This window comes from Ranitomeya variabilis, chromosome 5 (assembly GCF_051348905.1).
Source record: "Ranitomeya variabilis isolate aRanVar5 chromosome 5, aRanVar5.hap1, whole genome shotgun sequence".
NCBI lineage: Eukaryota > Metazoa > Chordata > Amphibia > Anura > Dendrobatidae > Ranitomeya > Ranitomeya variabilis.
The window spans coordinates 666,001,784-666,015,541 of record NC_135236.1 but is presented as its reverse complement, the minus strand read 5'-3'; the positions used below and the strand labels follow the sequence as shown (position 1 = coordinate 666,015,541).

General features: G+C 52.8%; 1 protein-coding gene across 6 annotated transcripts in view; it reads left to right on the top strand.

The window, feature by feature from the left end:
• The first annotated feature begins 849 nt into the window (after nt 1–849).
• The window catches only part of DNM1L (dynamin 1 like), a 38,579-nt gene continuing 25,670 nt past the window's right edge, over nt 850–13,758 (top strand). For 4 of the 6 annotated variants that reach the window (XR_013215937.1, XR_013215938.1, XM_077266661.1 and 1 more), the window contains exon 1: nt 897–1,150. Coding sequence is in view for 4 of the 6 variants with exons in the window: in XM_077266661.1 (XP_077122776.1) it covers nt 1,049–1,150 (102 nt within the window). In the remaining 2 variants the exon portion in view is untranslated. Of the gene's footprint in view, nt 1,151–13,758 lie in introns of all 6 variants that reach the window. The other 2 variants (XM_077266660.1, XM_077266662.1) reach the window with 2 other exon arrangements.

Here is a 13,758-nt window from a genome sequence, read left to right as displayed (position 1 = left end):
AACAAAAACACAAATGACAGAATTATCATTTATCGGTTGCACTTCTGCAAAAAATTGCAGTAAAAATCAACCCCCCCAAAAATGACATGTAGCCCAAAACGGTATTTAAAAAAAAACCCCGCTCGGCTCGCCCCACGATACAAGCGCTCCTGCAGCTCCATCAAGGGAAAAACAAAAACATTCAGAGTCTTAGAAAATCACAACATAAACCACATTTTTCTAAAAAAAAAAAAAAAAAAGTGTGGATTTTTTTTTCAACACTAAAATAAAAAAAATACATTTGGGATCGCCGTGGTCGCACCGTCCCGGAGAAGAATAGCGTCACCAGGATATTTTTGTAAAAAAAAAAAAAAAAAGAAAAAACAGTGGCGGAACTGCAATTTTTCTGCGATATCACAAAATTTGGAATTTAAGGATGGAAAAATATAGAAAATTTAAAAAAAAATAAAAAAAATTGCAGTAGTGGAAAGGGTTAACCCATAAGTAAGCTCTATGGGAGAAGTGCTGTGCTCCCTCTATGGGGGCTTCTCTGAGCCCCTAGTACGGGGGTCTCCCCGCAGTGAGCCGCAGGGCGGGAGCTCCTGCTATCTGTCAGCTCTGTCACGTCTCTCCTGCCCAATGTCACTGTCAGGGACCTCTCAGACGACAACTTCCGGTTTACTCCTGACGCACTTCCGGTCGCCTGCCCCTCCCGACGCCATGTTTATTATTGGCAAATATCCTTACCGATACAATCAATTAACCCCTTGTAATTGGAAAAAACACACATTGTTACTCACATTTTCACCAGGCAGTATTTATCCAGGCCACCAAGTACAAATACATACTCTGCGTATCCGTCTATATCTTTGTACGGACTACAATTCCCGCCGTGCTTTGAGTTCAGCGCATGCGTAGTTACATTTTTTTCTTTTCCGCGCCTACTCCCTGCCGCAAAGGCTTGTGGGCCGGGTCAATGGTTGCTTAGCGGAGGTGCCGGCGGTGGAGCGCAGCGGCCGCCCCCTCTCTCCTGTCCCCTCCATTCATCGCCCCGGTACAGGCCTGAGCCATGGAGGCGCTCATCCCGGTAATCAACAAGCTGCAGGACGTGTTCAACACGGTGGGGTCCGACGTCATCCAGCTGCCGCAGATCGTGGTGGTGGGGACCCAGGTGAGTGCGGGGAAGTGGGGCGCCCCGTAACGGCTGCAGGGGCGAGACCAAGGGTGAGGTGACAGGGGGAGCTTCAGTATTGACAGGCGGTGGGCGTGACATTGGTATGACCCATAACATCCCATAGAGATGAAGCAGTCCTATGTTATACCATGGAGAGCGGCCGGGGGCTGCGGAGGGCTCCATGAGAGTCAGGGGCTGTGGAGGGCTCCCCCAGGGACAGGGTCCGGGGGGCTGTGGAGGGCTCCCCCAGGGACAGGGGCCGGGGGGCTGTGGAGGGCTCCCCCAGGGACAGGGGCCGGGGGGGGGGCTGTGGAGGGCTCCCCCAGGGACAGGGGCCGGGGGGGGGCTGTGGAGGGCTCCCCTAGGGACAGGGGCCGGGGGGCTGTGGAGGGCTCCCCCAGGGACAGGGTCCGGGGGGCTGTGGAGGGCTCCCCCAGGGACAGGGGCCGGGGGGCTGTGGAGGGCTCCCCCAGGGACAGGGGCCGGGGGGGGGCTGTGGAGGGCTCCCCCAGGGACAGGGGCCGGGGGGGGGCTGTGGAGGGCTCCCCTAGGGACAGGGGCCGGGGGGGGGGGGCTGTGGAGGGTTCCCCCAGGGACAGGGGCCGGGGGGGGGCTGTGGAGGGCTCCCCCAGGGACAGGGGCCGGGGGGGGGGGGCTGTGGAGGGCTCCCCTAGGGACAGGGGCCGGGGGGGGGCTGTGGAGGGCTCCCCTAGGGACAGGGGCCGGGGGGGGCTGTGGAGGGCTTCCCTAGGGACAGGGGCCGGGGGGGGGGGGCTGTGGAGGGCTCCCCTAGGGACAGGGGCCGGGGGGGGGGCTGTGGAGGGCTCCCCTAGGGACAGGGGCCGGGGGGGGGGGGGGGGGCTGTGGAGGGCTCCCCTAGGGACAGGGGCCGGGGGGGGGGCTGTGGAGGGCTCCCCTAGGGACAGGGGCCGGGGCGCTACGGAGGGCTCCCCCAGGGACATGGGCCGGGGGGCTGCGGAGGGCTCCCCCAGGGACAGGGGCCGGGGAGCTGTGGAGGGCTCCCCCAGAGTCAGGGGGCTGTGGAGGGCTCCCCCAGAGTCAGGGGGCTGTGGAGGGCTCCCCCAGAGTCAGGGGGCTGTGGAGGGCTCCCCCAGAGTCAGGGGGCTGTGGAGGGCTCCCCCAGAGTCAGGGGGCTGTGGAGGGCTCCCCCAGAGTCAGGGGGCTGTGGAGGGCTCCCCCAGGGGCAGGGGCCGGGGGGGGGGGGCTGTGGAGGGCTCCCCCAGGGGCAGGGGCCGGGGGAGTCGGGCTGTGGAAGATTCCCCCAGGGCTATCCAGGTATATGTGTGTCACTTCCCTTTCACCGTTTGCCCTTTTCCAGGAGCCATAACCGCATTATTGTTCCTCCGCCATCACCACATTGGGGCTTTTTACCATATAATGTTCTGGAAACATCCAAATAGGATGAAATAGTAAAAAAAATAAAAAGTGCTTTAGTGATCTCATTGGTCCTTTGCTTCAAAAATAGCTGGTGATGCTCTATTATAATAGTGACCATTTGCTAATCCGGTAAAGGGGTTGTCTATTGGTGCCACACAGATCCTCATCCTCCCCCCCACCATTTGTGCCACGCAGATCCTCGTCCCCCCCACCATTGATGCCATGCAGATCCTCGTCCCCCCACCCACCATTGGTGCCACACTGATCCTCATCCTCCCCCCCCCCCACCATTTTTGCCACGTGGATCCTTCTTCTCCCCCCTCGATTGGTGCCACACAGATCCTTCTGCCCTCGATTGGTGCCACGTGGATCACCTTCATCCCCTGCCCAACTGGTGCTGTGCAAATCTCCCCTCATGAAATGAGCGGCGCAGATCCTCCTTCCCTCCCGATTGGTGCCACGCAGATCCTTGTCCCCCCAATTGGTGCCACGCAGATCCTCCTTCCCCCTCCGACTGGTGCCACGCAGATCCTCATCCTCTGCCCTGATTGGTGCCACGCAGATCCTCGTCTCCCCCCCCCCCCCCCCCCCTCGATTGGGCCACACAGATCTTCGTCCTCCCTCCGATTGGTACCACACAGATCCTCGTCCTTCCCCCTCTGAATGATGCCACGCTGATCCTTCTTCTCCCCCCTCGATTGCGGCTATGCAGATTCTTCTGCTTCCCCTTTCGATTGGTGCCATGCTGATCCTTCTCCCCTTTCGATTGGTGCCACGCAGATCCTTCTTCTTTCTCCTCAATTGGTGCCACGCAGATCCTTCTTCTTCCTCCTTAATTGGTGCCACGCAGATCCTTCTTCTCCCCCCTCGATTGGTGCCACGCAGATTCTCCTTCTCCTACCCCATTGGTGCCACACAGATCCTTCTGCCCTTGATTGGTGCCACGCAGATTCCTTTCATCCCCTGCCCGACTGGTGCCATGCACAACCCCCCCTCCACTGATTGGTGCCACGAGGAACTACCCCCTCCTCATGAAATGTGCCACGCAGATCCTCCTCCTTCCCCCTTCGATTGGTGCCATGTAGGTCCTCGTCTACCCCCCCCCCCCCCACAATTGGGCCATGCAGATCCTTGTCCTTCCCTCTCCGAATGGTACCACGCAGATCCTTCTTCTTCCCCCTCGATTGGTGCCTCGCAGATCCTTCTGCCCTTGATTGGTGCAGTGCAGATCCCCACCCCCCCACCCCCCCTGATTGGTGCTACGCGGAAATACCCCCTCCTCCTTCCCCCTCCGATTGGTGCCACCCAGAACCTCGTCTCCCTCCTCCGATTGGGGCCACGCCGATCCTCATCTCCCCCCCCCCCCCCCATTGGTGCCACGCAGATCCTACTTCTACCCCCATTGGTGCCACATTGATCCTTCTGCCACGCGGATCCCGTTCATCCCCTGCCCGACTAGTGCCATGCTGATTCCCCCACTCCCGATTGGTGCCACATGGAGTTACCCCTCATGAAATGTGCCACGCAGATCCTTCTTCTCCCCCCTGTCATTGGTGCCACGCAGAACCTTTCCCCCCTCGATTGGTGCCACACAGATCCTCGTCCTTCCCCCTCGATTGGTGCCACGCAGATCTTTCTCCCCCCTCGATTGATGCCACGCAGATCCTTCTGCCATGCGGAGCCCTTTCATCCCCTGCCTGACTGGTGCCGTGCAGATCTCCCCCCTCGCCCGATCGGTGCGACGCTGAACTACCTCCCTCCTCCTGAAATATGCCACGCAGATCCTTCTCCCCCCGATTGGTGCCATATAGATGCTCCTCCTTCCCCCTCCGATTGGTGCCACACAGATCCTTCTTTTCCCTCTCGATTGGTGCCATGCAGATCCTCCTCCTTCCCCCTTGATTGGTGCCACGCAGCTCCTTCTTCTCCCCCTCCCCTTGATTGGTGCCACTCAGATCCTTCTCTTCCCTCGATTGGTGCCACTCAGATCCTTCTCCTCCCTCGATTGGTGCCACGCAGTTCCTTCTCCCTCGATTGGTGCCATGCAGATTCTCCTTTTCCCCCTCGATTGGTGCCACGCAGATCCTTCTTCTCCCCCCTCCCCCCTCGATTGATGCCACGCAGATCCTCCTACCCCTTCCTGAATGGAGCCATGCAGATCACCCCTTCCCTTGATTGGTGCCATGTAGATCCTCCTTTTCCCCCTTTATTGGTGCCACGCAGATCCTCCTATTCGCCCTCGATTGGTGCCACTCAGATCCTTCTCCTCCCTCGATTGGTGCCACGCAGTTCCTTCTCCCTCGATTGGTGCCATGCAGATTCTCCTTTTCCCCTCGATTGGTGCCACGCAGATCCTTCTCCCCCCCCCCCCCTCGATTGGTGCCGTGCAGATCACCCCTTACCTTGATTGGTGCCACGCAGATCCTCCTTTTCCCCCTTTATTGGTGCCACACAGATCCTCCTTTTCCCCCTCGATTGGTGCCACGCAGATCCTTCTCCTCCTTCGATTGGTGCTATGTAGATTCTTCTTTTTCCCTTTTGCCTGGTGCCACGCAGATCCTTCTCCCTCCTCGATTGGTGCCACACAGATCCTTCTCCGTCCATCGATTGGTGCCACGCAGATCCTTCTGCCATGCGGAGCCCTTTCATCCCCTGCCTGACTGGTGCCGTGCAGATCCCCCCCCCCGATCGGTACGACGCGGAACTACCTCCCTCATGAAATATGCTACGCAGATCCTTCTTCTCCCCCCGATTGGTGCCATATAGATGCTCCTCTTTCCCCCTCCGATTGGTGCCACACAGATCCTTCTTTTCTCTCTCGGTTGGTGCCACGCAGCTCCTTCTCCCCCCTCGATTGGTGCCACACGGATCCTCCTCCTTCCCCTTCCTGAATGGAGCCGTGCAGATCACCCCTTCCCTTGATTGATACCACGTAGATCCTACTTCTCCCCCCTCGATTGGTGCCACGCAGATCCTCCTTCTCCTACCCCCCCATTGTTGGCACGCAGATCCTTCTGCCCTCGATTGGTGCCACGCGGATCCCCTTCTTCCCCTCCTTGATTGGTGCCATGCAGACCCCCCCCCCCCCCCCCCCCCATGAAATGGTTATGTGCAGATCACTCCTTCCCCTTCTCCTTTCCCCAGGACCCCCGATGCCTTCACTGCTCCCACTTTGTAGGATTTTTAGCAGACATCATAAGAAGAAATTTCTAAATTGTGAGCCGGGTCAGGGACTTGTCTGCCGACTCTTTCTCTTAGAAGCGGACAGATTAAAATCCAGACATCACCCCCTTTAAGACACCCACCCCCCCCCCTTTAAGGGTGTTTTTTTTTTTTTTTTTTTGCCAGCCGTGTCTAAATTGCTATAGGTTGTATCCATCAGACCGTAGATGCCCTCTGACGTGTGATCGGACCCCAATCCTTCTATCCCTCTCTTTTTCTGGGTGTCACTTCTGTGTACGACCTGCAGGTGACGGGCCGCTCACATCAGGCAGTTGTTGCCTCGGGCTCTTGTCTTGTCAGCGGAGAGGCCCGGCGCTGAGGCTGTGACTGACATGGGAGGAGGATTCCTCGTGACCCTCACAAGGTGACGGACTCCTCCGCCGTGTGACTAATCAAGTAGATTATTACTGGTGTCTGGAGAGAGTCTGCCTCGGCCCGAACCATTTATATCACAGCCCTGACCTGTCTCCATCTACGTAACGACATGTGAGGCCTTAAAGGGATTGTCTGTGATTAAGATCGCCTTAGGTTACCGTCATTTGTCTGACTGGCCTTCGGCTACACAGCAACATAAATGGCAAGCTGCAATGCTCTGTGTGTCCTGACTCTTTCCGATCATAGCTGTGATGCTCTGCGTGCCCTGACTCCTTTCTATCATAGCTGCGATGCTCTGCATGTCCAGACTCCTTTCATTCATAGTTGTGATGCTGTGTGCATCCTGACCCTTTTCAGTCATAGCTGTTCGCCCTGACTCCTTTCAGTCATAGCTGCGAAGCTGTGTACACCCTGACTCCTTTCTATCGTAGCTGTTTGCCATTACTCTTATTTTATCATAGCTGCTGTGATCTGACCCTCCTGTCGCATTTCTATCTTAGCTGCGACGCTGTATGCGCTCATACTACTTTCTATCATAGCTGCAATACTCTGCGCCTCCTGTCACATTTTTATTTTAGCTATGATGTCTTGCACCCTGACTCCTTTCTATCATAGCTGCAATGCTGCGTGGGCCCTGACTCCTTTCTAGCATAGCTGTGATGCTGTGCGTGTCCCGACTCCTTTCTATCATAGCTGTGATGCTCTGCTTGTCCTAACTCCTTTCTAGCATAGCTGTGATGCTCTGTGTGTCCTGACTCCTATCATAGCTCTGATGCTCTGTGTGTCCTGACTCCTATCATAGCTGTGATGCTCTGCTTGTTCTGACTCCTTTCTATCATAGCTGTGATGCTCTGCCTGTCTGGACTCCTTTCTATCATAGCTGTGATGCTCTGCTTGTTCTGACTCCTTCAGTGGCGTAACTACAAAGTTATGGGCCCCGGTGCGAACTTCCAAATGGGGCCACCCCCCTGCAGCCCTGCCATACACCTCAATGTAAACCCCATAGAATACAACGCAGCCCCCCTCATAGTATAATGCAGCCCCTCCATACAGGGTCAGTGAGAGACACGAGCAAATGGTGACGAGGGGGCAGGGGAGAGGGCACAAGGGGGCTAGGTGAGACAGGCACAAGGGTAACATAGGGGGGCTAGGGAGCAAGGAAGACAGGCACAAGGGGACACATGGGGGCTAGGAGGCAGGGGAGAAGGTTACAAGGGGACTAGTGGGCAAGGGAGACTGACACAAGGGGACTAGTGGGCAAGGGAGCCTGACACAAGGGGCACACGGGGACAAGTTGGCAAGGGAGACTGACACAAGGGGCACACGGGGACTAGTGGACAAGGGATACAAGTACAAGGGGACACAGGGACAAGTGGGAAAGGGAGACTGACACACAAGGACTAGTGGGCAAGGGAGACTGACACAAGCACAAGGGGACAAAGGAGACAGGCACATGGGGACACACAGGGACTAATGGGCAAGGGAGACTGGCACACGGGGACAAGGGACACAAGCATAAGGGGACAAGGGAGACGGGCTCAAGGGGACACACGGGCCCCTGACCTGCCAGAGCTGCTTGCAGCGGCGACCGCTGCGACTGTGGTAATTACGCCCCTGCCACACACACACACACACATATACTACAGATATCACACACACATCACACACTACAGATATCGCACACACACACAACTACAGATATCACACACACATCACACACTACAGATATCACACACACACACATCACACACACACTACAGATATCACACACACACACACACACACACACACACACACACACACACACACACACACACACACACACACACACACACACACACACACACATACTACAGATATCACACACACACACACACATACTACAGATATCACACACACACACACACATACTACAGATATCACACACACACACACACACTCTACAGATATCACACACACACACACACACTCTACAGATATCACACACACACTCTACAGATATCACACACACACTCTACAGATATCACACACACACTCTACAGATATCACACACACACTCTACAGATATCACACACACACTCTACAGATATCACACACACACTCTACAGATATCACACACACACTCTACAGATATCACACACACACTCTACAGATATCACACACACACTCTACAGATATCACACACACTCTACAGATATCACACACACACTCTACAGATATCACACACACACTCTACAGATATCACACACACACTCTACAGATATCACACACACACATACTACAGATATCACACACACATACTACAGATATCACACACACACACACACACACTACAGATATTGCGCACGCACACACACACTCACTCACTCACACACACACACACACACACACACACACACACACACACACACACACACACACACACACACACACCAACCAGATACCAGCTCATATACACAACTCACAATCTCCTCTCTGGTACAGGGGTGGCTGATGTGAATCGGCTGCAGCTCCTCAGCTTCTCCTGACTAAAGAGGCTCTGTCCCGCACCTCCCCCCTGCTCTCACCTTCTGTCCCGGGGCTGCAGAGCAGAAGCTGACAGTCTCACCATGATGACTGGAGCTGCTTCCTGTCTCACGTGCCCCGGCTGCCCCCTCCCCCTAGATACGCCTCGTACTGTTGCCGTGCAGGAGGAATCTCCTGCACTGCAACATGGTGTTGGGTGCCTCTGACCTGCCAGGCCCGGTCGCACTGGCGACCGCGGTAGTTACGCCCCTGGACTCCTTTCTATCATAGCTGTGATGCTCTGCATGTCTGGACTCCTTTCTATCATAGCTGCGATGCTGTGTGCCCCTTGACTCCTTTCCATCATATAAAACCTACAAGAGAAAAAAAAATAGCAAAAACCCTGCTGTAACTAAGTAAATAAAAAGCGCATTTAAATAAGAGTTTTTAGTAATACTGTTTTTGATGAAAAATAGCATAAAAGCCATCCCACCACGACAAGGTAACTCTGATCAGGACGGTCCTACAGTGTCTAATATTAAAACCTTACCATGTGTCAATGTTGACCTCAGTGTAAATAAGGGCAAACAAAAGAACCGGGCCCAACCAGTGAAACACCAGTCTGGGGAAGCCTTATATACAATCTCTAGCTCAGAAAAAGGGAGGCCACACCCCGGCTTGCACAGAATGCAATAATACAAAGAAATACAAAAACTGAGCTTCACTTAAGTTGGTACACATGCAGCTCATAAGCGCATGTTCCTTTCTATCATAACTGAGATGCTCTACGTGTCCTGACTCCTTTCTATCATAGCTGTGATGCTCTGCGTGTCCAGACTCCTTTCTATCATACAGTAGCTGTGATGCTCTGCATAGTCAGAAAGTAGTTAGTTACCCATATTAGTGCTGGTTCAAACGTTCCGGGACCCACTCCCCAACGCACGTTTCGGTGCGAGATCACCTTCTTCAGGGGGCGTGGCTTAAAGCTTGCAAAATCCCTCCCTTTATACTAAGCATGCAGAGTCACCTGATACAGAACAAGCAAATACCTAAAGACCAACCACGCATGCTCACTACTGACGCGGCCGCAGAACACAGCGCCTCCATGACTCCGCCCCATGGTAAGACCACGTGGGGTGACTGACGCCAGCCACCAACACGCAGACAACCAATCAGGGAGGAGGCAATAGAACGCAATGAGGTGCGAGCACGGCAGAGTGAAACAGCGGGCGGTGTTGTGGATTCTGTTTGTGGGCTCCCTCTGGTGGTTACTGCTGGTACTGGGTGACTTTGGTGGGTTGCGGCCTTTGGTTTCCACCTGTCCATCAGAGGCTGGGTGTTTCCTATTTTACCTGGCCTTTCTGTCATTCCCTTGCCGGCTATCAATGTATTCAGATGTGCTCTGTTTGGTTCCTGCCTACCTGCTCCCAGATCTTTCAGGATAAGCTAAGTGCTGATTTTCAGTTGTTGGTTTTTTGTCCAGCTTGCTTATTATGTCTCTATGCTAGCTGGTAGCTCTAGTGGACTGAGGTTCTCCCCATGTGCCATGAGTTGGCACATGGGTTCTTGTAATCTCAGGATGGTTTTTTGATTAGGGTTTTTTGCTGACCGCTCAGTCCCCTTTTGTATCTTTCTGCTTTCTAGTTTACAGCGGGCCTCTATTTGCTAAACCTATATATATCATCTCTATGTGTGTGCCTTCCTCTCATTTCACCGTCAATACATGTGAGGGGGCAACTATACCTTTTGGGGTTCATTCCTCTGGAGGCAAGTGAGGTCTTTATTTTCTCTGCAGTACTAGTTAGCTCTTAGGCTGGTGCGTGGCGTCTAGAACCAACGTAGGCACGCTCCCTGGCTATCTCTAGTTGCGTTTGTCAGGCGTAGGGCAGCGGTCAGCCCAGGTTCCATCACCCTAGAGCTCGTCCAATATTTTGTATTACTTTGCTTGTCCCTTGCTATCCCTAGCCATTGGGATTCATGACAGTATAGCCGGCCTACAAAGTGTTAATTGTTTGGGCTGAAGCAGGAGAAAAAGAAGTGTTTAAGGGAATTTTTTTTTTTTTTTTTTTCCCTTCAGAGTTTTGCTGCCTAGCCCTTAATTGCTGTCTAGCTGCTTCTTACCTCCTCTTAACCCTTGAATGGCTCTGATATTAGCTGTTTAACATGGATGTCCAGAGTTTGGCTTCCAGCCTGAGTAATCTCGCGGCAAAAGTTCAAAACATACAGGATTTTGTTGTTCACACTCCCATGTCTGAACCTAGAATTCCTATTCCAGAGTTCTTTTCTGGAGATAGATCTACCTTCCTGAATTTCAGGAACAATTGTAAATTGTTTCTTTCTTTAAAATCTCGCTCCTCTGGAGACCCTGCTCAACAGGTCAAGATTGTAATATCTTTCCTGCGGGGCGACCCTCAGAATTGGGCATTTGCATTGGCACCAGGGGATCCTGCATTGCTCAATGTGGATGCGTTTTTTCTGGCATTGGGATTGCTCTATGAGGAACCCAACCTGGAGATTCAGGCTGAAAAGGCTTTATTAGCCCTCTCTCAGGGGCATGATGAAGCGGAAATATATTGTCAAAAATTTCGGAAATGGTCGGTGCTTACTCAGTGGAACGAGTGCGCCCTGGCTGCAAACTTCAGAAATGGTCTTTCCGAGGCCATTAAGGATATTATGGTGGGGTTCCCTACGCCTACAGGTCTGAATGAGTCGATGGCTATGGCCATTAAGATTGATCGGCGTTTACGGGAGCGCAAACCCGTGCACCAGTTGGCGGTGTCTTCTGAACAGGCACCTGAGACTATGCAATGTGATAGAATTCAGTCCAGAAGTGAACGGCAAAATTATAGGCGGAAAAATGGATTGTGTTTTTATTGTGGTGATTCAGCTCATGTTATATCAGCATGCTCTAAACGCACAAAAAGGGTTGATAAATCTTTTGCCATTGGTACTCTGCAGCCTAAGTTCATTTTGTCTGTGACTCTGATTTTTTCACTGTCTTCCATTTCCGTCGATGCCTATGTGGATTCAGGCGCTGCCCTGAGTCTTATGGATTGGTCATTTGCTAAACGCTGCGGTTTTAGTCTGGAGCCTCTGGAAGTTCCTATCCCTCTGAAGGGAATTGACTCTACACCATTGGCTATGAATAAGCCGCAGTATTGGACACAAGTGACCATGCGCATGACTCCCGTTCATCAGGAGGTGATTCGCTTCCTTGTACTGTATAATTTACATGATGTACTAGTGCTTGGTCTGCCATGGTTACAAACTCATAATCCTGTCCTGGACTGGAAAACAATGTCTGTGTTAAGCTGGGGATGTCAGGGGGTTCATGATGATGCACCTCCGATTTCAATCGCTTCATCTACTCCTTCTGAGATCCCTGAGTTTTTGTCTGACTATAGCGATGTTTTTGAGGAGCTTAAGCTCAATTCGCTCCCTCCTCATAGGGATTGTGACTGTGCTATAGAATTGATTCCTGGCAGTAAGTTCCCTAAGGGTCGTTTATTTAATCTGTCACTGCCAGAGCATACTGCTATGCGGAATTATATTAAGGAGTCCTTGGAAAAGGGACATATTCGTCCATCTTCGTCCCCTCTGGGAGCAGGTTTTTTTTTCGTGGCAAAAAAGATGGTTCCCTGAGGCCTTGTATAGATTATCGCCTTCTGAATAAGATTACAGTCAAATATCAGTATCCATTGCCATTATTGACTGATTTGTTTGCTCGCATTAAGGGGGCTAGGTGGTTCACTAAAATAGATCTTCGTGGTGCGTATAATCTGGTGCGGATAAAACAATTTGAAGTTATCTCAGGAGAAGACTCAGCAGTTTGCTAATCGCCGTCGCCGCGTGGGTCCCCGACTTCTTGTTGGGGATTTGGTATGGTTGTCTTCTCGTTTTGTCCCTATGAAGGTCTCTTCTCCTAAGTTCAAGCCTCGGTTCATCGGTCCTTATAGGATCTCGGAGATTCTTAACCCTGTATCTTTTCGTTTGGATCTCCCAGCATCGTTTGCTATTCATAATGTGTTCCATCGGTCGTTGTTGCGGAGGTATGAGGTGCCCGTTGTTCCTTCGGTTGAGCCTCCTGCTCCGGTGCTGGTGGAGGGAGAATTGGAGTATGTTGTTGAGAAGATCTTGGATTCTCGTGTTTCCAGACGCAAACTCCAGTATTTGGTTAAGTGGAAGGGTTATGGTCAGGAGGATAATTCCTGGGTGGTCGCCTCCGATGTTCATGCGACTGATTTGGTCCGCGCCTTCCATAGAGCTCACCCTGATCGCCCTGGGGGTTCTCGTGAGGGTTCGGTGACCCCTCCTCAAGGGGGCGGTACTGTTGTGGATTCTGTTTGTGGGCTCCCTCTGGTGGTTACTGCTGGTACTGGGTGACTTTGGTGGGTTGCGGCCTTTGGTTTCCACCTGTCCATCAGAGGCTGGGTGGTTCCTATTTTACCTGGCCTTTCTGTCATTCCCTTGCCGGCTATCAATGTATTCAGATGTGCTCTGTTTGGTTCCTGCCTACCTGCTCCCAGATCTTTCAGGATAAGCTAAGTGCTGATTTTCAGTTGTTGGTTTTTTGTCCAGCTTGCTTATTATGTCTCTATGCTAGCTGGTAGCTCTAGTGGACTGAGGTTCTCCCCATGTGCCATGAGTTGGCACATGGGTTCTTGTAATCTCAGGATGGTTTTTTTGATTAGGGTTTTTTGCTGACCGCTCAGACCCCTTTTGTATCGTTCTGCTTTCTAGTTTTCAGCGGGCCTCAATTTGCTGAACCTATATATATCATCTCTATGTGTGTGCCTTCCTCTCATTTCACCGTCAATACATGTGGGGGGCAACTATACCTTTTGGGGTTCATTCCTCTGGAGGCAAGTGAGGTCTTATTTTCTCTGCAGTACTAGTTAGCTCTTAGGCTGGTGCGTGGCGTCTAGAACCAACGTAGGCACGCTCCCTGGCTATCTCTAGTTGCGTTTGTCAGGCGTAGGGCAGCGGTCAGCCCAGGTTCCATCACCCTAGAGCTCGTCCGATATTTTGTATTACTTTGCTTGTCCCTTGCTATCCCTAGCCATTGGGATTCATGACAGGGCGGTAAGTATAATATGGCTACACCT